The 24,362-nt window shown below is 53.9% G+C and overlaps 2 protein-coding genes across 6 annotated transcripts; one reads left to right on the plus strand and one right to left on the minus strand.

Annotated features, from left to right (window-relative positions):
* The first annotated feature begins 1,163 nt into the window (after positions 1 to 1,163).
* On the plus strand, positions 1,164 to 15,348 carry EGFL7 (EGF like domain multiple 7). Of its 5 annotated transcripts, none has more exons than XM_015879342.2 (10): positions 1,164 to 1,326; positions 4,455 to 4,523; positions 8,569 to 8,756; positions 10,051 to 10,173; positions 10,263 to 10,375; positions 11,029 to 11,124; positions 12,200 to 12,364; positions 13,077 to 13,141; positions 13,427 to 13,589; positions 15,016 to 15,348. In XM_015879342.2, the coding sequence occupies exons 3-10, from the start codon at positions 8,677 to 8,679 to the stop codon at positions 15,036 to 15,038; spliced, it is 828 nt and encodes a 275-aa protein (XP_015734828.2). In that variant the 5' UTR covers positions 1,164 to 1,326; positions 4,455 to 4,523; positions 8,569 to 8,676; the 3' UTR covers positions 15,039 to 15,348. The 5 variants fall into 5 exon arrangements, with proteins under 5 accessions (XP_015734828.2, XP_032303996.2, XP_032303997.2 ...); XM_032448106.2 differs by lacking the exon at positions 1,164 to 1,326 and adding an exon at positions 2,976 to 3,369; XM_032448105.2 differs by lacking the exon at positions 4,455 to 4,523.
* A 599-nt stretch (positions 15,349 to 15,947) lies between these two features.
* AGPAT2 (1-acylglycerol-3-phosphate O-acyltransferase 2) lies at positions 15,948 to 23,664 on the minus strand. The gene is made up of 6 exons (XM_015879343.3): positions 23,389 to 23,664; positions 20,088 to 20,221; positions 19,798 to 19,973; positions 19,620 to 19,715; positions 18,472 to 18,544; positions 15,948 to 17,752 (listed from the first exon to the last, which is right to left on the minus strand). Exons 1-6 carry the CDS (start codon positions 23,574 to 23,576, stop codon positions 17,601 to 17,603), a joined length of 819 nt encoding a protein of 272 aa, XP_015734829.2. The 5' UTR covers positions 23,577 to 23,664; the 3' UTR covers positions 15,948 to 17,600.
* Positions 23,665 to 24,362: the final 698 nt, after the last annotated feature.

Here is a 24,362-nt window from a genome sequence, read left to right on the forward strand (position 1 = left end):
TAGAGGAAGGCTGTGAGCAAATCCCAAATGTAAAACCACCTATTTCTCTGGCCCCTGCTGCCTGCTTCCTGCCCCAGCAGCTGAAGGCTGAGTAAACAAGGAAGCATTTTCCACACATCCCATCCCATCCCATCCCATCCCATCCCATCCCATCCCATCCCATCCCATCCCATCCCATCCCATCCCATCCCATCCTTCTCTGTCAGAGTGCTCAGAGCACTCTTGCATGTGGCCCTGTGTGCAACTAATGCTCCAGCAATAGGGGCAGGGAGCACAGGAACAGTGGCATAGGGCTAAGTGGCTGATAGAGGCTGGGTCTAGAATTGTCCCCAAAGTTTAGGGGTTTCAGCCTGGAGGAGGTAGGGAGGGGTTGCCATGGAGTCCTTTGGCTTGCAGTACAAAATCACCTATTGCTGGAAAGAATGATGGGCAGCAGAAAACAGCCTTGAAAAAATACCCTTTCTGCCAAGGAAAACAAACGGGGTCTTTCTTTAGCCATGCATTTATATAAATAAACACAGGGATATTTTGCAGGCCCTATGAGACTCTCTCGGAGTAGTATTTTGCTGAATCAGGCTGGGAGTCATCCTCCCTCGTTGAGCCTGCGCATGAGCTGGGCCGAGAGGACGCAGTGTGATATGGGCAGCATCCATGGAGCTGCTGTGTGTGGCAGCTCTGAATTCCTCCCGTGCTCATACAGCACCATACACATGTTTCAATTGAAATTACAACACATTTTGCCCCAGAAGGGCCTTCAGTAGGTGGGAGCAGGGCAGGCTTTCCTACACATGACACCGAAGGAACCATCTTTGCTTTGCACAGGCCATCCACAAGATGAGGCTGATGCCGCACACCAACATGGCCGGCCCACTGTTGGGAAGATGGCTGCTGTCCCTCCTCCTCCTCCTCCACTGCCTGGCCCTCCCCACAGCCCCAGGGCACTGCTCTGTGCCCCCCATCTTGGGCCCTGGCAGGCAGGGTATGGAGGTGCCGCCCCACAGCCCCTCTCCCCTCTGTGCCTGCGGCGGCCGTGTTTGTTCTCCTCGCAACGCCCCGTTATCAGCTCACAACACACACAGGAAGTCCTGTCTGGGATTGTCCATCCCCGGCCTGATTTATACAGGAAGAAAAGCATAAAAAGCCGCCCTTCCACCTCAGCAGTCACCTCCTGCCTGTGTGCGGCCGGCGGGCGGCCATGCGGGGGGTGACAGGAGGGTGCCCAGCTCCAGGACCAGGGTGGCCATGGGGGGATGGCGGCCAGTGGCCACGAGGCAGTGTGGCAACAGAGCTGATCCCAGCACGGCGAGGGACAGCGGGGCACTGCAGGTATGGGGTGAGATGTGGCTGTCACTGCTGTGGGATGTGTGGGATGGAGAGGGTCAGAGGGGTTGTGGGGCTGTGGGATGTCCCCCAGTGATGGTTTGCCAGCCCAGCTTGTAGTGCTGCTCTTTGCAGTGCTTTCCAGGGATGGCAGAGTCCTGGCAGCTGGATAGAGGGTTTGTTTTATCTCCTGTGCTTGTGCAGCGCTGGTGTGTGTGATGTCCACCTTTCTTTCCATAACTCCTTCTCTGTTCCCATCTGTGCATCTCTGCTATAACACATTATAGGGCATGTTATATATGTTACACAGGGCTCTGCCAAGGCTGGCACTGTGAGCCTGGAACGTGCCAGCAGCTCAGCAAAACCTCTGGCATTTATAACCATTACATGTGCTGTTTCAGCAACCTGTGGGTCCTGCCATCCTCACCTGTAGCATTACATAATGCAGGCAGGAGGCTCAGTTCCTCACATGAGGTGTTGGGGGATTAAGGCTGGCTGAGGGTAGGAGCAAATCTAACATTCATAGAGGAAATAATATGATATTGCAATGGGTAAAATTAATGTGAAGCTCTGGCATTGCGAGGCAGAAGTTCAGAAGCTCTGAGCCTCTCTTGTGAGCCTCAGCTCTGGATAACAGTGGGGCTACAGGTGGGCACACACCTCTGCCCTGGCAGGCTCTGAATGTTATTCCCTGTGATTCCATCACTGAGTCAGTTTCTCTCTATGCTTCTGAACTATCAGCTCTGCACTTACTGTCCCTAGAGCTAAAGAAGAGAAATTGAGTCTGGGATTCAGGCTTATTTTGAGCCATTTCCCAGACTTGGATGCTGCAGATGGGTCTGGCTCCAGGGAGGCAGATTTACAAACTGCAACAAATTAGTGTAAACGAATCTGACTCGCAGTCACACCAGCAGCAGAAGTGCATGCAGAAAAAAAGGATTTAACTTAAGCTTTCGGGGCAGGCAGAGAAAGAAAAGGAAAGGGCCTTTGCAAACAGAAGGTGGTAATAAAACTGTTATTTAGTTCTCAGTCCCCTCTCCCAGCATAAACTCTGTAGGTCTGCCCATCACTCAGGAGGTGATGGTAAGGAGGAGCTCCTCTTGGTGGGTTTCTGGAGCTGGATATAGAACATAATTAGAGCAAAAAAAGCTGTTTAAAGAAATGCTCCCTGGCATGGCTGTGATTAAAGGAGCAACTGAGCCATGCGTGCAACTCGCAGCCATTCCCAGCACACTTTCTGTGTGCTCCTTAGGGAGTGATTCACTGGAAAAACACAGAGGGGAAAGTTGGGGCGGGAGCCATTCCCCACTGAGTAACGCCAGCTTTTGCCAGGGAATGTTCACAGAAAGCAGCAAGATTCGGTTTATTCCGAAGCGAGATGGATCATAGCCCAGTTTTTATGCCGCGGCCATTACAGCCACCTTGAAATGTATATGAGAACTCATCTGTGGCTGCAGGATGCTGTCCTGTTGACGCATGTGCTTTTGCATGGCCACAATGAGGTTGCTGTATGTCTCTGGTGGACTCAGGTTATAACATACTGCCCCTGAGACAGTGTTTGTTAAGCCCTTACTCAGGCTAAAGAAAAAAAAAACCCATCACTTTGTGGGAATCTGATCTGGGTCATAATACTCATTGCATTCAGCAACTGGTGACGAGAGACTCAGTGCTATGGGCCAAGCACTTTTCTTGGTTTGACCTGCTTTGATCCCACTGACATCAATGGACTCCACTAGATTTCCACTGAGATAACTGGCCCGTAGCTGACGCAATGGAGAACAATATAGAACATAATGGAATAGTGGGAGGTCTTTTTCCTTACAGAACTCTGCAGAACAGGGGCTGCTCCAGAGCCTAAACTTCAGTGTAACATTTACAAACAAATTTATGAAAAGCTTGAGCAAAAGAATTCATCCTAAGACAGAAAAAGCCGCTTCCCTCCCCCCTTTTTATTTTGGAATCACCAAAAATTCCTGTTCCTCCAGCAAGCAGCCCCAGTTCTGAGCCAGATCCCCATGGAGGCCAGCGAGAGACCATTGTGCACAGCAGGTACGGGGTCAGACATGCCTTGTGGTAGCTGAAAGGCTTTGCATCTGTATGTGTGTCACTCTCCTGTCTTTCTCTCCATCCATCCATCCATCTCCTGTCACATTCTGGCCCCAGACTTGGGAACATGAGCACATTGCAGGAGGGTCGGATGCGGGTCTGGATGGCAGTTCCACCCCCTGGCCCACCGGGTGTGTGGTTTGAGACCTGCTCTGGGTGAGGTTTGGGGCACCCTGTAGCTTACACTGATGGTAGAACTGGTGGGAAATGAAGAGATTTAACATTGTTAAATCTAAGAGGGAGGTTGGCCAGAAACATTTCTGTCTTGGCCTGGAGACAAGTATTAATATTAGATGTCGTGGGAGTATGCTTCTAAAGTGCAAGGGAGAAAGCTTTGGGGGAAGCAGGGAAACTGCCTGTCCAAGGAAGACCTCAAATTCAGGCGGACGTGCAGCTGCAAGCCAAAATCCCTTACTGTCATGGTGAGCATCTCATCACACCAGTATTAGCTGAGCCAATTTCTGACCTTCCCTTGCTCAGAGCTGGTGGAACATCGCTGCCTTCAAGGGAACTTTGCCAGGCTACATCCTGCAGGATTTCCTCCCAGCATATTGGCATACAAGGCGCTGAACCCTCTCTATGAGCAGAGGATTAGGTGCTCTCTTAATGGGCAATCTGCAGTTCTTAAGCAGATAACATGGGCTCTCTCTCATGGTGCAAAGATTTGGCCAAGTAAATGGAGCTGAAAAGCCAACATTTTGTAACTCAAATAACTGCAGAATATTAAAATAATGCACTTTGGGAATTGTTGTGGAATGACTGAAAGGGTTTTATGGGAGTGAAGGCACCGTGTTCAGTCCTGGAGTGAGAGATCTGTAACTAAGCACATGCTGGGGTGCAGTGGGGGGGATCTCAAGTGAGATGAAGGGATCTTTGATATAGCTGGGGGGGGGTGTCACCTGGAATGGGGCACCCCACTTCTCACTGAGCTATGGGAAACATCTGGGACCCCCACACCATGGGCTGGATCACTGATACTTGCCTGCATGACAAAGGGAGTGTAACCACAGGCTTTTCTGCTCCGACAGCAAGAAACCAAGATGCTCCTTAAGGAAAAGATCCATGCTCGGGCCGGGTGATGGAGCACTGCAGATAAGGTGAGTGTATTGGCTGTGCAATTAAACCCTGTGCTTTCCATACAGCCAAACAGCAGCTTTCCACCGCCTTCCGAGCACATTTTGCAACTATTAGGCAAACTGAATATCAGGCACCGTTCATCTCCCCCATAAACCAAGCAAACAACAGTAACACTGTCTGCACAGTAAGATAATTCCCGTCCCTCTTGGGAAAAGTTGCCTGTGCTTCGCGCTGATGAGATTACACGAGCTGCAATCATTCCCCAGAGGTTGGCTGAGTGAGCAAACTGTTCTGTTTCCTGCTTGTGCAATGTATGATGCCGTGTAACACGGCGCTGCTCTTCCAGCAGCAGCCAGCCCTCCCCTCACTGCGGGCAGTGTGTGCTGTACCCTGTAGCTCCTATAGAGCTCCTAGAGCTACGTTGCTCCTGCCTACCAATGAAGCTCCATCTCCACCAGCACATCCCAGAGCTGATTTCCAGCTGCTCCACTCCCTTCCCTGGGTAGAACAGGAACAAAACTGCCTCCTGGGCCCACCTGTGTGTCCCCCAGCACACCCTGCATGCAGCGGCTTTGCTGCAGGGCTCAATGCAACTCGTGGCAGCTCCAATTGAATCAGCAGCCGGAGCGTACCCACGGGGTGAGCTCAGTTGTTCTTTAGCAGCTATTATTGTTTAACTGGTAAATATTTCCTTTAAATGCCTACATGTTCTCAAAAGAAAAAAGAAAAGCAAAACTTGCAAAACTTAATGGGAACAAATATTCCCAGGAGGGTGTATCCTGCCATTCATTTACACATCAGACCCCTGCTATCTTTAAGGCTGCTTCTGAGCATGGGCAGGCGCCTAAGTCATTTGAAAAACAATAAGCCACTGTGCTCTAATTTCCCAGCGAAAAAAAAATGTAGACAAAACAAGTGGCAGTTTGGCACTAAGAGAACGGCAGAATTTCTTTTTTCTTTGATAAATAAATGAGTGCTTCATAGCAGAAGCCCGTGGGCAGCCGGGGGACCGACCTGCATCATCGGCCCCAGGGCATCCGAGGGAGCCTTCGAGCATCCCGAGGGCTCTCAGGGCTGATCCCTGTCCCGGCAGCTCATCGCACTCTTCGGGTTTGCTGTTGGAATGAGCTCACAGGGGCATAGTGGGACCCTATGGAGCGATGTGGTGTGTTGGGTGTCCGGGGGAAGGAGATGTAGAACCAGACACAGTCTTTATTTAGCAAAGAGAGAGAAATTTGCCCCGGTCACTGCGCCGGTGATGGGCGATTTCACGGTAGCTCGGGAAGGGTTGGGGGCTTCGTAGGGATCTCCCCGCGTGGCCGTTAATCCTCTGCCCACCCAGGGTGGGTCGGGGACCTCGTAGCTGTCCAGGCGCTGTGCAGGTGAGCCTGGAAACCGGCACAGAAGCAGCGGTTCCTTGAGCGATACACAGGGGCACCGCGGCAGCGCGTACCGTGACCGGGTTACGGCGGGGGGGTTCTGCCTTGTGCCGGAGCGGCTCGGCGGGGGCAGGTGGCGGGCGGCGGGGCGGAGGCAGGCGGAGGCTCCCCGGGTCCCGGCGCTTCCCCCAGGCCGGGAGGCTCCGCTTTCCTCCCCGCCGGAGCTCATTGGGTCGGGGCGGAGGGACCGGCTCGGTCTGGGGGGGAGGAAACGCGCGGGGGGCCGCGGCGCGGAGGAGACTCCGCGACTCCGCCACCGCTACCGGTGAGTCCCGATGGCTGCGGCCGCTGCATGGGATGGGGAGAGGGGTCGGCGCGGTGGGATGGGGGGGACCGCGCCCGCTACAGCCGCATCCATCGCGGGGCCAAGCGGGCGGCGTGGGGAGCGGACACGGCACCGAGCGGGGAGGGAGGAGGCGGCGGAACGGGAGCGGAGGGGCTGCGGGCTGCGGGCAGGGGAAGGGTCCCGGGGGGTGCGGGGCTGTGCGTGCCGGGTTTGGGCCTGTTGTGAGCTGGGGGTGGCATCCCTGCGCCTGGTGTCTGTACCATGCAGCCTCTTCTGCTGTGCGCGGAGCCTGAGCCTCCCCCGTGCTGCCCCGCACCCAGCGGATCCCACTGCCCTGCATGCTCCTGTCCCTGCACCCCGCTCCCATCGTGCCCGTGTTCCCGTGCTCTGCTCCATGGTGCCCACATCCCAACCTGTGCAGGGAACAGCTGGAAATGTCTGTAGGGGAAAATCCATCCCACTGGTGCTGGTGCCCACCAGGGGGGTCTGGCAGCTGAGGGCACCACTGGGAGCAGAGGTTCCACCTGCGGAAGCAGGCCGTGCTGTTGGAAGAAGTGCAGCCACTGTGTTGTCCTGAGGGTTGTTGCTTCCTCCTGAAGGGCTGGGTTCTCTTGCACCACTTTGGAGACAGACCTTATCTCATGCTACTAGCATCACCTGGAGTTTTAGCCTGGCTTTCATGGGCAGAGCTGGACAAAGCACTGCCCATGTCAGTTCCCTTATGGGCTGTATTTTCCCGTCGGTTGCTGATGCAAGTTAGAGAGCACAGAGGCAGAATGGGAAAGGTTCCGGCTGGCAGGAGCAGCCCCACAGCCTCCCTCCAGGAGCACATGGCTGAGCCCATAACCAGCAAAAGCTCAGGTGCTCCTATGTAGCTTTATATGTGCTTTGAAAAAGGAACACCAGAATAGTAGTGGCAACAGGTTGGAGGATCTTCTGGAGTTTTGGAGGGGCTGGTTTTCATAAACTCATAAAAAAACACAAGTATTTACTATCATATTTTCCACTGTTGAAACTATCTGTTATTAAGCAAGCATTATTTTACAACCCAGAGGGATATTCTGACCACTCGAGGTAGGACAATGCTGCTCTATAAGAGAAAGAAGCAAGCTGTCTGTATTTTAAGCTCATGCCCTGCGTTTCTTGCCTTCCCCATGGAGAAAGTTCCCATGGCAGATGCAGGAATTCAGTGGGAGGACTGCAATGGTTGGCAGCGTTTGACTTACAGACCTCTGGAGTAGCACTGCTAGGCAGGGGATCTGTGGCTGCAAGGAAAATATGTGTCTGTGTGTAGCTCTGGGAAGGCACAGGCAGGCCAGGCTGTGTGCCTGCATCTGGACTGTGCTGGGTGCCTGGCTCAGTGCGAAGAGCCTTTGCCTCACTGGTGATGCTGTTTGCAAGAGGGGCCTCCTGTGCCTCCATCACCTGAACAAGGAGATGCTATTGCCTGGCTTGGAGGGGGATTTTAGAACCTTCTAGGTAACTCCTTATCTGCAGTTTAAGAAGGATGTTTCCTGTTGTGTTGCATCCTAGTAAAACAACTTCTTTTCCAAAGATTAATCAGAAAGACTGGCTCCTTCTTTAGTTATCATGTGTTTAAGGTGGGATTCTTTATTCCTCCCTCCTTTAACTGCTGCCATCCGGAGGCCAACTGTTCTGTTTAAATTGGATGTTGTTTAAATTAAGCATTGTTATTGACCTTCTTCAGCCCTGCTTCGTATTTGTCCCACTGCTAGAAAATCAAAGCCTCTTTATTTCCAACTCAGTACTCATTCTGTATGCAGACGGTACATATGGCCCTTAAAGCACTTTTCCCTGGCAAGAACTTGTATTTTAAAGAGAAGAAGATCAGATTTCAGTATGTTATACGGTGGGAAAATGCAGCTTTACAATGCTGTATGGATTAAGAAATTACAGGCCATTGTTTTGGCCTTGCTGCCTAGAATTGGCTGCATGTTTCAGAATGATGCAGGTTCTTTCTGTGCAGACCAACAAGGGGTGCAGCTCCCTGGTGTGTGCCAGCAGGAGCCTGCCTCAGTGTTGGCCCCATCCCACATGTCCCCTGTTCCCTGTGCTGTGACCTGCTGGGTCCTGTACCCCACTGTGCGTCACTGGGAAGCAGACAACCTCATTCTTTTTTGTCTTACATCCTGCCAGGGCTTGCAGTAAGGCACAGCACAGTAAGGCCACCCCACCCAGTACCATGGGGATGCCTTACAGGGACATTTCTATTCCCTTAGTGCAAACCTGGCCATCGGTCTCACGTCACCGTATCTCCATTGGATGCCATCAGCTGGGGATGGGCACCACGTGCTCACTCTGCTATTCTCTCTGTTCCAGAGTTCGCCGCTGAACAGCCAGCCATGCAATAGGAGCCCATGCTTCCCACCGAGGAGTGACCCTGGTGTGTGCCACACAGCCCAGAGTGCTGCAGGGAGGGGACAGGACATGCACCGAATCAGCTGCCTTCTTTCGGGACTCGCCTTCATCCTCAGTGCCACCAGCACAGACAGTTTTGCCCGGGTGGGGTAAGCCTCTTTTTAGTCTGCATTTCCAAGATCTATCCTCATGAGCACACGCTGAGCCCCTCTGCAAGGCATGGCATGGTTCGTCCTCACCCAGGATGGAGAGTTCAGCTGGTGGAGCACTAGGGGCAGCTGGCTGGGTGAGGAGCTGGGAGGAGGCTCTGCAGAGTCATATCTTGGCTGGGGTCTGCTTTCTTCCCAAGAATTGGGTCTGACACTGTCCCTGCATCCCAGCACACCCCAAGGATCTCCACAGTCAAAGGAGCCTCAGTGCTTCTGTACTCAGTGCCCCAGTTTCTTCCCTCACAGAAAGGAGCTCAAGCTCAGCCCCCACCCCCCAGATCCAGCTCATTTTCTCCATAGTTTGTTTTTACATTGAAATACTCTCCTCTAGAATTAAACCTTTCACATTCTGGTCGTGACTAAACCCACAGACTGAATTCCTCTCTCGCATGCACGCAACTGCAGCTATAGCTTTATTATAACATTTGCAAAGCAAACAATTTCCATTTAAAAACTGCATCTTCTGTAACGTTAAACCAGTGAAGCTGAAAGGAGTTTTTCTGGAGTTAATGGAAGCCAGCTGATGTCCGTGCTAATTCCCAGCCTTTTAATTCTAGTTTATAATTGAGCTGGGAGGCTGAAATGAGCTTGTAAGTTCCTTGGTGGGACTGACCTGCTGGAGAATGTTGAAGAGGAAGAATCTTTAAGTGAGACTGTTTTGGCTGTTGGCCTTGGGAAAGTTTCTGACTGGGTCCCAGTTATCGTAGGAGGAACAGATGGTGACTTTCCTCTGTCTTCTACCCTTTTACCATCAGCCTGATTCTTTCTGTGGAATCGTTAATTTATTGGTGTCCAAAGGCACATCAGGTTCACGAGTGCAGAAAGCTCAGAAAGGAAAAGATACATCTAAAAAGTGATTGATTTTAGGTAGAAGGGAGACAGAGAATGGAAGGAGAACTGCTCTGAGTAAATCTCCCCTAAATCTGGATCCCAGCAGTTCAGGATGGAGAAAGTTTGCAGTGTATGAGAGGTGTCAGTGCCTTTGTGCAGGGGCTGGGGAGGAAGGGGCCATGCAGCCCATAGTGCTGCATCTTTGTGTCGCTGCCCCTAACAGCATGAAGTCACCTTCCGGGTCACTTGGGCAATGAGCCACTGCCTCTTAAATAGCCCTGTGCAATTAGGAGTTGTCAGGCCATGTCCCCAGCTGGTGTAAATCAGCTCAGCCCTTTCAGGATGAGGGGGGAAGCAGCAAGTTGTTTGCCAGCCATTGCTTGACCTGCTTTCCTTTGCTCAGCCGCAGGACCTGCGCTGCGGAGCCGCAGAGCCGCACAACTGCCCACACCGAGTCCCACGTGCAGCCCGTGTACCTGCCCTACCTCACCACCTGCCAGGGCCACCGCCTGTGCAGCACCTACAGGTGAGGGGAAGCAGCACCTGCAGCAGTGTAGGAGCTGGGCTGGGGGCTTGGGGCTGCCCCCAACACTCAGCCCCATCTCTGTGTTGCAGGACCATCTATAAGGTTGCCTACCGGCAGGTGTACAAACAGGTACCACAGCCTGTGGCCTCGTGCTGTCCTGGCTGGAGCAGAACCAGCAGCTATGAGCTCAGCTGCAACACAGGTAATGAGGCCACTGGGCCACCCCGGGGCCCTACTCACCTTGCTGTCCCCCAGTCCCTTGATTCCGGGTGGGTCATAATCCAGCAGCCAGCTCTCTTGTTGACCAACATAAATCTGATCCTTCCATCTAAATCCAATAGCACAACTAAATGTAGCTCCGTTTCTGATTAATTTCTAGGCTTTCTTGGCTGCCTCATGCCTTTTTCCTGGGGAATTGCTTATTAACTTTAGAGTTGCCAGAGGATAAATAAAGTGAGCAAGTTCTTTCCATATAAATCAGCAGTAATGGAAGAGAAATGCCATCAAGAGGACATTGTGATGTGCAACATAAAGCAAACGCAGAACACATCAGCGGCTAACCTGTCTCCAGGAGAGCTTGTAGAGCAACACCAGTCACTCTCCTGAGCTGTCAGGGTGCAGTGTGGCCCTCTTTCCCCTCCCCTGTGTCGCTTGCAGGCCCTTCAGCCTCTTTATCCCACTCCTGCTGCTCCCAGCACATAACCCAGCACAGCTCAGCCCCACCAGGATGAAGCAGCCCATGCCCAGGGCTGGCACAAGGCTGTGCTGTCCCATGTGCGTACACAATGCATACGTAGGTAGGGAAGAGGGATGCCCAGCCCCACCGAGTGATGCTGTGCTTGTTTTCTCTCCCAGCTCTGTGCCAGATGCCATGCCAGAATGGTGGCCGCTGTGCCTTCCCTGGAAGATGTGCCTGCCTACCCGGCTGGATGGGGCCTTCCTGCCAGACAGGTAATGCTGCACCCTGCTTCCCCCCGGCACCTTCTGGCATGGGGGACTGTGCTAGGTCAGCATGAGCTGGGACTGTGCTCTGCTGTGACTGCACTCAGCAAAAGGCCTTCAGCAGAGCAGCCCTCACACACACCAGGCTGTCCCAAGACTGTGTATTTACAGTGACCCTTCTCCCAGCCTTTGTAAACTCTTACTGTAAACGAAGACACTCATTTGCTGCAGAGCCTAAATCTGTGAAGCAAAAAGATCCGGGGGTGGAGGGGAAGGGCTCCTCTCCTGTGTGTCAGCAGCCTGATGCTTCACTGGAGCACAGGGATATCCAGCAGGGCACACCAGCATAGTGCAAATCACTTCCACCATTTCTCCAGGCTGTCCACCCTCCTGTAAGGCAGAGGAGGAGTATGTGGCACTGACCCGTGCTGGGCAGGGCAGAGCTGAGCACATCGCTGACAGCTCCAGGGAAAGGATTTTCCCACTGCCTAGAACAGATTTGCCCAGGCGTGGGAAGCAGCTCTGCTCATTTTGCTTTGTGGGAACAGCTTTAATAACTCCCCCGTGTGAGGAGAGGTTACTGGGTTTTATACGCGCTTGAAAGGCTGATAGCTCCTCACCATGGCTGGCTGGAACCAAAACCCCGGCCATAAATCCAGGATGAGAGCCAGGCGCTGAAAGCAGCGGTACAGAGCTGCCTGCATCCCTCTGGTCAAGGATGGTGCCTTCTCTGGCCAAAGCATGGGTGTTTCTAGGCATATCTTTTGCTTTTTACCCTTAGGAAGGTGAGAGGGATGTAGGAAGGAGGCCAGATTCCCCCTTTGGATAAATAAGTAATATGGGTATCCTATATTTACACCAGCATCTTCCTAAGTGCGCTCCTACCCTGTTTGAGGGGCACCCACACAGCTGCCAGCCGAGTTTGGGAAGGGTGACCTGGGCCTTGGCTGTGTTCATGTCACATCCCCACCCTTGGGATGTCAGTGTGGCTCTGGGAAGGGGAGCAGCACCTCTGCTCCATCTGTACCTCTGCCCCTGAGCTGCAGAGCTCCCTGTCCTCATGGAGCCATCCCTGTGCTTTCAGATGTGGACGAGTGTGCCAGCCAGAGCCATGGGTGCAGCCAGCTCTGCGTCAATACAGCTGGGAGCTTCCACTGTGCCTGCCGGGATGGCTTTAGCCTCGCTGCTGATCACAAGGCATGCCAGCCTGTGGTCCCACACCCTAAACCAGGAACCTTCATCCAAGCAGGTAAATGCCTCCTGTTGCAGCATGGCAGCAGATGCTCAGGGGCTTTGGTGATAACTGGGATTAACACAGCAGCACAGGGTGGGTAGGGAAGGACTGGCAAGGACTAAGAGATGGAACAAAACTTGCACAACACCAGACGCTGCAGGGGTGACAAAGCCTGGCTGTGGTGTGTGGTGGTCGGGACTGCAGCTGTGCTCTCCATCATCATCATCTTTCCTATGGGGCACATTCATCTGGAGCCACAAGGAGCCTGAGGAGCCGCTGGTGACGGCCCATTATTACTTTTGGTACGCGCTGTGACACTTCAAACTCGTACCGTGAGTAATAATGCGCTGTGGTCAGCACTGGCATCACATGGGCAACGCCTGGGAAAGCCATCTACATGTGTCCCAAACACCGCCTGCTTTTGTCCTCTGCCCACAGCAGGGCTCACCATGGGACGGGGAAGACGTGAGTGCTAACTCATCTGTTGACAGCAAGGGCACAAAAGGATATTTTGTCCTTTAAGCATCACCCCACAGCCTGAGAAACTCCCTCACTTTATTCTAAGTACTGCTACACTTGCAGTGGACACTGCATCAACTTCCTGAAGCCTGATATTCCCTAAGAGTGGAGCACCAAGCAGCAATGCTTACCCTGAGCCCAGCACATCCCACTTCACCTCAGGCAATGGATTTTTACTAACTAACCCATCTTGGTCCTCTTTTTTCAGATCCTTCCAGTGAAGTGAAGGAAGAAATGAAAGACCTCAAGAGCAGAGTGGAAGCACTGGAGCAGGTGGGTGTTTGGTGTCCCCCTCTGCTCCTTCCTCTCCTGCCTGTGGCCACGTGCAGCCAGCTCCAAGCCTGGGGCTGTGCACAGCCAGGGTTTCCCTCCACCCCTACTCTATTTTTAACACCACACTGACCTCAGGCAGGCAGAGAGCAGGCAAGGATCCCAGCTGTGCTCCACGCTGCCAGCAGAGCCTCACAGCAGCTCCTCCAGCCCAGCAGCCCTTCAAACACAACCAAATACTGCACTGAGGCTCCTCCTCACTGCTCACGGCTCCTCTTCTCCCTGCAGAAACTCCAATTGGTGCTGGCTCCCTTCCACAACCTCATGCCATCTGCACCAGAGGACGTTGGCACAGACCCCATCAGCCGACTGTCCCACTCCCTCCAGCAACTGGACAGAATTGACTCCTTGAGTGAGCAGATCTCCTTCCTCGAGGAGCGGCTGGAGACTTGTAAGTGCCTGCAAAAAGGAGGGGTGAGGCACTGCACTGCACCTGCCCCCATTTTCCCCCCCACACACACTCAACCACCATAGACGCAGCCTCAGACCTCAGTGCCACAGCTTTGCTTGGGGCTGATTGTGCCACAGATCTTGACTGTGGAGAGCAGATGCAAGCCAGCGAGATCAGTAACACATACATCACTATTAATCTTCATCTTCCCTCAAACTCAGCAGCCTGTAATTAATAAAAGATGAATGCAAACAACCCATTAGCTTCATTCCAAAGCTGTCTGTTTGGCTGCACCATCTGATTGCCCTCATAGCAGCCTGATGAAGAGAGGCATACGGAAACAGGGCTCTTGGGCAGACACATCTCACACCACTCTCACCAGCTCTCTCCCCTCCCTGTAGCACCATAACTTAATCCAGGATGAAATGAAAAGTCCCAAACTCTTAAAAGAGAAACTTAATAGTCCAAAAAGTCAATCGGGAAAGCTTAGGGAGTGTGCCCAGTTTGGCAGATTTATGAGCCTGGGAAGTTTTAGGCATGTTTCTTTTTGATGTCTGTAGAGCAGTACTTTGTCACGCAGTGCACCACAGAGGTATCTTAAATAGCAGACGTGTGAGTGGCAGCAGCCTCGTGCTAAAGGTATAGGGATTACATTGCCTGGTAAGGGGAAGGGACAGGGAGGTTTCAGGGCATTCCCAGTCCCAGTTCACTGCTTCTGCTAATGGCTTTGGCATAAAGACTTCAAAGAACTTGCTTGAAGCTGCAAATTGATGCTTAGAGGAAAAAAACCCAACCAACCAACCTCAGAAAGGGGTAATTATAAGAACCTACAAGTGTCTCAGTCCTAGCGTTGCCCTATGCTTATTATTAGTGACAGCACTGAGGAATGGGAGCAGCATCACAAGGTAACATGGATTTGTTCCAAGGGATGACTCCAAAGTCCTGTATTTAGCTTCCACCAAACCTGTTCCAGCAGGCAAAACTTGCTTTTGTCCCTTCCTTCCGTGTTCTTGGAAATCCCTGGAGGATACAAGACTGTTCTGTTGTACTGCAATGAGCGCTGAGGTTTGCAGAACATCGGCTGCATCTGCGGTCAGGACAGCCCAGTCCCAGCTGGCATTTCTTGTCAGTGCCTTCCTCACCTTGGGGTGCTGTGCACAGCTTTGCCAGGCCCAGAGCCAGCAGGATGGAACCAGCAGGTGGCTGCTTGGCAAAGGAAAAACAGTAGAGGTGGGTGACATTTATAGATGTCAAGGTCAACCTCATCTTGAGAAGACAGGAGGAGGTTACAGCCAGCACAGGGAAACTGCTCTTTGGTGCCCACTATGTTGGTTAGAGGTGACAGCCTGACAGCCCCCAGCACCACACCAGACCCTGGCTAACGACAGGGCTGGATCATCTATTTCTTTCTTTTTAATCTTTCCAGGTTCCTGCAAGAATGAACTCTAGCTGAGCAGCCAAAGAACCAGAACAGGCCGACTGCATCTGTGGTTTGTCTCTATCTCCAGTCCCAGGCTGGGGCCGAAGACACATCACCTCCAGTAAGACACAGGGTAGAAAGAGAAGGCTGGTTTCCCATCAGCATCTCCAGTATTTTCTCTTCCAACTCACCTTACCAAAGGTCATGAAGCTACTTCCAAACTGGACTTTTAAACCTGAGCATCTCACCCCACTCCTGCTGGAGAGGAAGAAAATAAATTCCTTACCTCTTGCCATTAGCAGTTCCTGTCTGGCTGTGCCAGAGACTGGTTCTACACGAGTTCGTGTGGTGCTTGGTTTTGTTTGGCTTTTCCTTAGCCCTGTAGGGCAGTAATCAACCTGCTTTTACACAGGCCTGAAGGCACAGAGCCTGGTTTTATTGCTTTAATGCAGAACCTTTCCCTATGACACTCCCATCATCAGCACAGTACAGACAGGGACAAGCCTGCATTGCTCAGCTGTGCCAACAGGGTGAGGCCAAGTCCCCTGCACACCTGCTCTGCAGACAGGGTCCGGACAAAGCCCACTTGTTTACACTGGCACAGCACCAGCTGTCAAGGTGGCTGTTATTCCCCCACCCAACCCATGCTGCCTTGGCAGTCCACACCAACCTCCCCAGCTCTGTTTGCTCAAGCCAAGTTTGCAGGTGTAGCAGACATGAGCAATCCAGTACAACAGTTTGCCATAACCACAGTTGCAGGAGGAGCTCTGTGGGTGCAGCCATGCTGCAGAGTTACACTAAACTAAAGCCTCCTGCTGTGCACAGAGGTTGCAGGCTCATTACTGGAGGGATGGAGCTCCCTCCACGGCCCCACTTTGCTTATGGGCTCTTCCTCCCGCAGCAGTTCTCCTCCCACATAAAACCAGGAGTCTCCTTCATTTAAATAATCAAAAACATACTTTTTTTTTTTTTCTTTTTAAGCAAAATACATTATTCTCAACCTGATTAAAACAGTAGACAACTGCACACAGAGGCACTGCTTCTTTCTCCCAGGTGCTGCATGAGTTGCTCCCATAGAGCACTCCTGGGTTTCACCTCCATAACAGCCATTTTGCTGCCATTCTTACAAAGTGCTGGTTGGGTTTCCATCCTCCCACCCTGACCCGTTCCCTTGGCAGGTCTGACCCCTGAGACAGTACCATAAAGACACCAGGATAAAGCCCCAGCTTTGCAGAATTCAGCCCAAGGGCTCCCTGCCTCGGGATCTGCTGGCTGTGCCTTGCCCAGGTGAGGATTTACCCCTCAAAATGCCCTGTGAGACTATTTAGAGCAATGCAGCCACATAGAAGCTGGCTACGCTGTACCCAGGCTCATCTCGTGGTGCTCCCTGCTGCATTAGCAAGAGCTCTCAAGCCTCTCTGAGCCCAGGAATCACAGACCCGAGCCAGCCCTGCTCTTCGCAGAGAGCAACAGCAAGGGCTCCAGGAGCACTGCCCATCTGCTCAGAAAGCCCTTTATCCAAACTCCTCGAACAGGGATGAAGCCCATTTTCCCCAGGGTGAAAGCTGAATCTCTTCCCATTACAGACTCAGCTCACACACCCTGCAGGCTCCCCAACAAGTTTTGCAGCTCCTGCAGAGCAGCAGCTCAGCTGAGATCAGCACAAAGACATGGGACAGGCACCATCTTTCGGCCAGTGCTGACCATGACAAGATGAGCTTAACAGAGCCCTTAGCATCTGCATAATGTACCCCAGGATCCACGATGATTGCTGCAAGGAGCTCGAACAAACAGCACAGCCAAACCCACCCAAGCAGCAAGCACTTGGTGAGATGACAGCTTCCCTCTGCACTGCTGCACCCTACAATGGGGGAGAGCACTTGTTTTAATGAGAAGCTGAGCCTTAGGAATGGCTCAAGGCTGACTGGCCCCACACGTTCCCCTTTTCAGCTCAGTTATTGACCCTATAGGAGCTTTCCTCAAAGGGGAAGGCTTGGCTTGAGAATGCCTGGGCAATGCAGAGCCCCAGCACAAGATGCTGCTGAGATTCAAGGGCATCTCTCAGGTAAAGGCCTCAGTGCTCTGCCTAGGGATGCACTGAGCACAGGGCTGTGCTGCTGGGCAGACAGAGTTTGGATCTTCATGATCTTGACCCAATTCTCAGCATCAAGGTTGTGCAGGGACACGCTGCTGCCTGGTGGCTCCTCATCTGGGGCAGCACCTGACAGCCAGCAGGAACACTCACATGGGGTAGAGCCCAACCTCCTGCCAGGACCTCCTCACTGCCCCATGGGCAGCTGCCTGAGCCGGAGAACTCACCTGATCTGGTCATTGAGCCCTTTGGTAGCGCATGTTTGGTGCCTGAGAAACACAGAGGAAAAAATGAAACGTTTCATTGCAAGATAATGAACCCTTAAGAGAAATCCACTCAGAGGGGGGGAGCCTCACTGCTGGCTCCACACGCCTCGTGTGTCAGTCCATGGCATCCCCAGAGTTCCAAGTCACTGCAGAGGAAGAGATGTTCCTTTGGTGTTTGACAGCAGATGGGTCCCTTTGGTCACCGCCACACGGTGACGCTGCTGGAGCAGCACTTAGGAGGAATCCTTCCCATCACCTGGGCGGCCGGACAGCTTGAAAAGGGTCTCCCTCATGATGTTGAAGCATCTGTCAGTGAGGTCGGAGACGTCGTCTGATGTCAGCCCTTTGGTTTCTATCGGAGGGAGAACCTCGACCTTGATTTTGCCTGGGAGAGCAAGAGGAGCACGGTGAGAAACCTCCCCACATATGAGCACTGCTCTCTGCCCTTACAGAACAGCTGCCATTGCAGCCCCACAGATACCCATCCCTGCAGGCATCCCTGCAAACAGAGGGATTGCCCACAGAGCAAGAGATTGCCCTGAGAATCACACCCTGCCCCAAGGAGCAAAGCATTTCCCAATGCTTCCAACCTGGGAAGCAGAAAAGGCTGCCCTTGATCTGAGCTCTACAGGACTGAGGTGAGCACACAGAGCTCAGCACCAGGTGCTCCCTCCATCTGCTCCTGCCCTGCCCTCCTACCTCCAAAGCCAGCAGGCAGAGGGAAGGCTTTCTCCCAACATTACCAATACACTGTGGCTCAAAGCCAGTCAAAGCCAGCACTTACACTGACAGACCTAAGAGCTTTAACACAGCCTGCTGTGATAGACCAGAATTCAGACCACTCTTGCTTCTTCCCCCAAGCACAATCCCTCTCCAAACAACTCAGGCTGTGCCAGCTATGAGAGGTGGCACCTAGTTCTTAATGAAAGACCCCCTGGCAACTTTAATTACATTCTTCCCCAAGTTAATCCAGCCCAGCTCTGCTGCCAAGTGCTCTGAACTGCCTCTATGTATCTGCTCAGCCCAGCCCTGCTTCACTCCCACATCCCCATGCAGACATGGCATCTCTCCATCCCCGATGAGCTATAAAGGCTCTTTTCGTACCTGATGTAAACAGATTCTTCTTCGGGTTATAGAAAGTGGTGAAGGAGGAATAGACCACGGGGATCACTGGGACCTTGGGGAGGAAGAGGAGTAATTACAGCAGGGCAGTCAGCAGCCCCTGGGGAGCAATGGGATGTTTGAAGCACTGGGGCTGGGTGATACTTCCTGACCCATACAACACACTGAAGCTGCCTGTTGTGACAGGTCTTCTGCACAAGCACAAAGCCAGGGCAGGGCAGCCACTGTGCCTTCAGCATCAGAGCGTGACACCAGCTGCAATCAGTGCTCCCAGGAAGGCTCAGGCAGGTAGAGGCAGAGCCAGGAGGGCAAGGCCCAGAGTCACCTTAATTTGATGCTGGTAACACAGACATGAGCTGCCGTTGGTGACTCACAGGGAGCGGCAGCAATGTAAGCAGAGGTGGGCAGCATTTCCTCTATCCTTCCCTTCAGGCTCAGCCAAGCCCAAAGGAGGTTGGCACCCGCTCCCTCCTGCAGGATCCGTGCTGCAATGCCCTGTGCAAGGAGAACATTTCCCCTTGGGCTTCCAATGATTCCAGTCCAAAGAGCAGAGGCACAGCATGTGCCTTCCCTGGGCTCCGTGGGACACAGCAGGTGTCTCAGCTGGCAGCAATCCCCCTTGGCTGCAGTTGGGCCACTGCTCCTTCAGGAGCACCAACAGCTCCAGTTTTCCAGAGCCCAGGAGTTGTTTGCTGCTCCCCCATTGACTTTGCCACATTGAGGTGAGAAGGCATCTAACACAGAGCAACCCCTGTGGCAGTCTGGGAAGAGGCAGCTGCTTCCACCAAGAGCAAGCTCAGGTGATGCTCTAAAGCACTAACATCAATAAACCCAGATCAGCACGCTGCTATTATCAGCACTCTGCTATTGCTACATGGGGGATTAAGAAATTAATTGCCAGCTGTGGTATCCCCAAGGCAAGTTCTTGGTGAGAGCCTCCTGTTGGGGAGGAAAAGGATGCTCTCTGCTCTTGCTGGGCAGCATTTAGGACACCTAAAGGTGGCTGAGCTGAAAAGCACAGCTGTGATCTATGAGCCCCACCTGAGAACAAACAGACCACGCTGCAGCATGGCCAGTCTGCAGTGCCATTGCAACAGCTTTTGGGTCCCCACATGGAAGCAGAGCGTTACCTGTGCCTGGACAGCGAGATGAAATGCTCCTTTCTTGAATGGCAGCAAATCCCCTGTGCAGTTCCTCGTGCCCTCTGGGTACACCCACACCTTCACCTGCACACAGATAAAGCTCTGCTCCAGCAACCATCAGCACTGCCATGTCACCCCCCCCAGGCAATGCCACAATGCCACTCACGTTATCAGCTGTCATAGTCTTGGCCACCTCCGCCATCACCATCTTGGCACTGGTGGTGCTCTTCCTGTTGATGAAGATGACACCCCCGAGGTAGATGATGAGCCCCACCGTGCCGGCGTACATCAGCTCCTTCTTGGCCACCTGGACACAGTCATCGGGCAGGATCTCCATCAGCCCTAATGTGATGGTAGAGGGTGAGACCCGGCAGCCACCCCCTCCCCAAACACCTGCACTTGGATGGGACAGAGGATGGGACCAAGAGAAGCACACCCTCCCCCTTTTCTCCTCACCCATCATGTCGAGCATGCTTTGGTGGTTGGACACAATGATGGCAGGGCCCTCCACCTCAAAGTTCTCCAGTCCTTTCACCTCAAACCTCAGGCCGAAGAAATATTTGAATGACTTGACCACGGTTTTGATGATCCTACAGAAGAGAAGAGAGGTCAGCAGCAGGGCAGGGATGCAGTGGGGGCAAGGAGACAAGAAAAGCTCTGTGACAGCCTCCAGCCCCAGCTGTCTGTCATTCACCTACATGCCAGTCCCATGTACTTGAGGGTGCTCAGCATGCAGCTGAAGCACTGTTCTCTCTTGGTGTGATGTGCAAACATCACTGGGATCCTGGGAGAAGCAGAGTGTAACTTAGGGGATAGTAGAGCCACAGCTCTCTGCTTCCTGCAGGCTGACAGCATCCCCTCACAACCAGACTCACTACAAGCACTTCATAGGAGCCAAGCCCAGTCTAGCACAGCTCACAAGGACTCTGTAAACAGAAGGCAAACTGGAAGCCCTCCATCCAGTGCAGGAGGAAGGGAGGCTGATTACACAGCCTGCTCAGTTATTGCTCCTCCTGCTGCCAGTCCCACCCATCCACAGCTCCTTTTTTCCCCCCCTGTGTGAGGGCTGTAAACCTGGCTGGGTGGTACCGGTGCTTTCCTGCTGCAGTCAGCACAGCCCCACAAGCTGCTCAAACAGCTTTTCCAGGAACTGGCACTCCCCAGCGCTGCTTATTAACCTGCACCCTTCGCCCCAGGATTGCTGTGCTAATCCTGCTCACTGCAGCTCTTCTTTGCAGGGCTACCAGTACAGGGTGGCATCACCTGAGAAGGCTTCAAGCCAAGAGCTTCCTCCTGCCAGCTCAGCTCCCCCAGGAACATTCATTTCCATCCCCCATATCTCCCATCTTTCTTCCCCAGCAGCTCAGCTCAGCCCTGGATACCCCAGCTGGGCACAGCCAGCCCCATACAGCGACCAAACTGCTGTGATCCCACAGCACTGGGACAGGTGGGAGCTGGGGACCCTCCAAGTGGGCCAAAGGACACAGCCAGAAGCTGGCAGCACACGAGGGGCTATTTTGGGCAGGGAGCAGCCATTTGCCAGGACGGGAGGTGGAGGAGCCTGCACGTGAGCAAAGCCCCCAGGAGCAGCCACAGCTTGGCTCTGAAGCAGACCTGCAAGCTGCCATGCCCTTCTCTTCCTCTAAAGGATGCTCTGCACCTCCTCCTTGACAGCAGAGAGCTTTCCACCCTGCAGGAATAGGTCTGAGGGTCAATATTTGGTCTCATTCATCCCCACCAGGTCCTGCTGGATGGTTACCCACCATCACCCACCTGGGAAGCATCAGTCACCCAGGGCAGCGGGTGAGCAAATGCTGGCACCTCATCCTGCCTTGGCAGCTGCTGTTCTCCCACATGATCCCCATCTCCACCCACAAACCTGCACCAAAGCAACATCCATCCCTGCCCCCCATGCACAGACCCTCACGTCTTTCTGGCTCTAACATTGGAGTTCAGAGCAGGGCAGTGCCCTCAGGTTACACCACTGCATGACACAACTGCTATCAATCCCCGGCACGAAAACCTGCTGCTGCAAAGGTCAGACCGCACCCAGAGCCCCTCAAAGGGGGGAGGCAGCACAGCTGGGGCAGGGCAGGCAAGGAGAGCCGGGGTGACACCGACCTGGAGGGGAAGGGGGGGGGCATGGCAGAGGCTGCATCACCAGACTGACCTACATCCCACTTCTCCTCCCTTCTGCCCGCCAACCAAAAACAAGGTCGCTGCTCCAGCAGTCACGCTGTTCGGAAGCGGCTGGGAGAGGCTGGTTACTCATTAGTCAAGAGCAAACCATCCAACTTCCTCCTGCCAGTGAAGAGCCAGCGTTTCCTTGCACAAGATGTGGCCTGAGCTGCCGCTGAAAGAGGCGAAGGGGCAGAGCTGAGAGCAACAAGGAGGATCTGGGCGACGGGCAGCACTGAGCAGCCACGTCACCATGGGGCTGGGCAGATCCTGCCCCCCCCAGCAGCTCCCTGTGGGGAAGATGATCCTGGTGTGGTGTAAATCTAATGCCCTGACCACCAGACACAGGGAGCAAGGGGATAAATGAGAGTAAAGTGCCCTCTAGCAGCTCTGCAGGGGCTTTTTTAGGACCCTCTGGTTGTGAAGGATTTATGCGGGCTGCTTAGTGGGGTTGGAAGCTCTTGCAAGAGGTTTCACCACTAGATAAACACATCCAGATATCAGAGCAGGGCATCTCTGCCATGGTCCAGCACAGCAAGGACAGGGCGTCCTGCTCCAGCATTGACATGGCATCACTGCCTGCCCCCCAGCATCAGGACAACAACCCCACAGGGATGCTGCAGCAATAAGGATCCCTGAGTCTGGGAGCTGCAGCAGCAGCTGGAACCAGCGAGTGGAAATGATGGGCTTAAGTTACAAGAAAAGGGTGGTTCTGGCTCCAGCTCAGCTCTGAGATTCAACAGGAGGATTGAAAGGAGCTCCTCTTCCTGATAAATAAAAGTTCCTTTCTGTCTAAGTTATACAGATTTCAGGAGTTTTGGGGATGAAAAGAGAGCTGACATCGCACGCTCCCATGGTTACAAGGCTGGGTGTCAACTCCTTGCGATGATACCCTGCCCTGGGAGCTCAGCACGGGCTGCGGGGCAGAGCAGCTCCCAGCAGCACCCAAAGCACAAGGCAGGGCACTTCCTACCAGCATCACTCGCTCCTCCCCGGGCCCCGCAGCTGCCAAAGTCCGGCTGTGCCCCACCTCTCACCCACGAGGATGCATGAAGGCGGAAGGCTCCATTCCCCCCCCAACTAAAGGAGCCTCCTTACGCACACAGCTTAGAGTGGGGACACACAGCACAGCCCGGAAACCAACAGCAGCCCGAATTCCCCTGTATCACCCACAAACCCGCCCACACGTGGGGCTGCCCCAGGAGGGGTCACAGGTGGTGGGACCCAACGCCCATCAACACACGTGGGGCTGCCCCACATCCTTCTGTAAGGACACGACGTGCCGCCTGGCAGCTCTCTGGGCACAGCCATGGTGGCTGCTGCGTGGCCCTTCGTTGTTTGGGGCCCAGCATCTCACAGTCCCACTGAGGTTCCGTCTCCTATTGATGGACAGGAGGGAGGAGTCCCTAAATTAGCCTAAGGATGCTGTGGTCCTCCAGCTCGCCTCCCAGCATGAAACAGTTCCCACTTCAGGCAGCATTCAGCCTCCCATAGGATCCCCCATACCCCCAGCTTCGTGCCACCCCCTCACACCCACTGCGAGGACCCCAATTTCCCCCTCCACCCCCCACCCACCTACCTCATATTCTTGACGGTGCGGCCGCCGTTGACGAGGAGACAGACGGGAGCGGTGAGCCCGGAGCAGACGATGCACAACACGTAGTAAAAACCGACACGCAGCACGAAGTTCACAGCGGGGCTGAGCTCCATCAGGAGATGAAGCAACAGCAGCACCGCCGCGCCCCATAGCAGCCAACCCAGCTCCATATCGCGTCCCCGGGACCCTCCGATCCCAACCCCACCGCTAACAACCCGCTTCCCCCCACCGTCACACGGAGCGGCGTGAGCTGCCCCCGCCTTATGTGGGCGGTGCGCCGGGCTCAGCTCAACACCCCCCCGCCCCGTGTTTGGCCGCACCGCCTTCCGTGGGGCGGGGAGAGAGCGAAGCAGGGGGGGGTTTAGGGCTCGGAGCTCTGAGACGGGGAATGGAGCGGGGGGGAGACCCCGGGATGTTGTGTGCGACGTTTTAGGGTCCCCTCTTGGCGTGGTGGGGGGGCTTTGGGGCATCCCCGTGGTGTCCTTGAGGGTCATAGGGTCATTCCTAGTGTGATATCGGGTTTCTTCGTGGTGTTATGGGGAGGGCATTCCTGGCACGATGTGGGGTCCCTTGTTGGCTGTTTTTAGGTGCCCTCATGGTATTATGTAGGGTTTTGGTATCCCGCATTGGTATGGGGTCCTCCCACACCTCCAGTGCATCTCATGGCATTGGTGTGGGGTCTGTGGGTCCCTCGTGGTGTGATGTGGGGTCTGTGGGTTTTCTCATGATGCTGTGGGGGGTCTGTGGGTTTCCTTATGGTGTCACAGGGGGGTCCTGGGGTCTCTCTTAGCACAAAATGGGATCTTTGGGTTTGGGTGTCGGGACTTTGGGTCCCCGTGTGATAATGTGGGAGCCTTTATGGGGACACCAGGGTGGGACACTGGTCTTCCATAGGCACCAATGGGCTGGGCAAACCCACTGACAGCCCAGGGCAACTGACCCACTGATAGCCCGGG

Source organism: Coturnix japonica, chromosome 21 (genome assembly GCF_054131305.1).
Source record: "Coturnix japonica strain WE chromosome 21, WE-NBRP24, whole genome shotgun sequence".
NCBI lineage: Eukaryota > Metazoa > Chordata > Aves > Galliformes > Phasianidae > Coturnix > Coturnix japonica.

Excerpts from the sequence above, each read along its gene's own strand:
- EGFL7 (XM_032448105.2), top strand. The coding sequence starts at position 1,243 with ATGGGGGGATGGCGGCCAGTGGCCACGAGGCAGTGTGGCAACAGAGCT. Across the intron at positions 12,365-13,076 it reads AGGAACCTTCATCCAAGCAG|ATCCTTCCAGTGAAGTGAAG; the intron begins GTAAATGCCTCC and ends CTCTTTTTTCAG. Across the intron at positions 13,590-15,015 it reads CGAGGAGCGGCTGGAGACTT|GTTCCTGCAAGAATGAACTC; the intron begins GTAAGTGCCTGC and ends TAATCTTTCCAG.
- AGPAT2 (XM_015879343.3), bottom strand. The coding sequence starts at position 23,576 with ATGGAGCTGGGTTGGCTGCTATGGGGCGCGGCGGTGCTGCTGTTGCTT. Across the intron at positions 19,974-20,087 it reads AAGCATGCTCGACATGATGG|GGCTGATGGAGATCCTGCCC; the intron begins GTGAGGAGAAAA and ends CCATCACATTAG. Across the intron at positions 17,753-18,471 it reads GAAGAATCTGTTTACATCAG|GCAAAATCAAGGTCGAGGTT; the intron begins GTACGAAAAGAG and ends TTGCTCTCCCAG.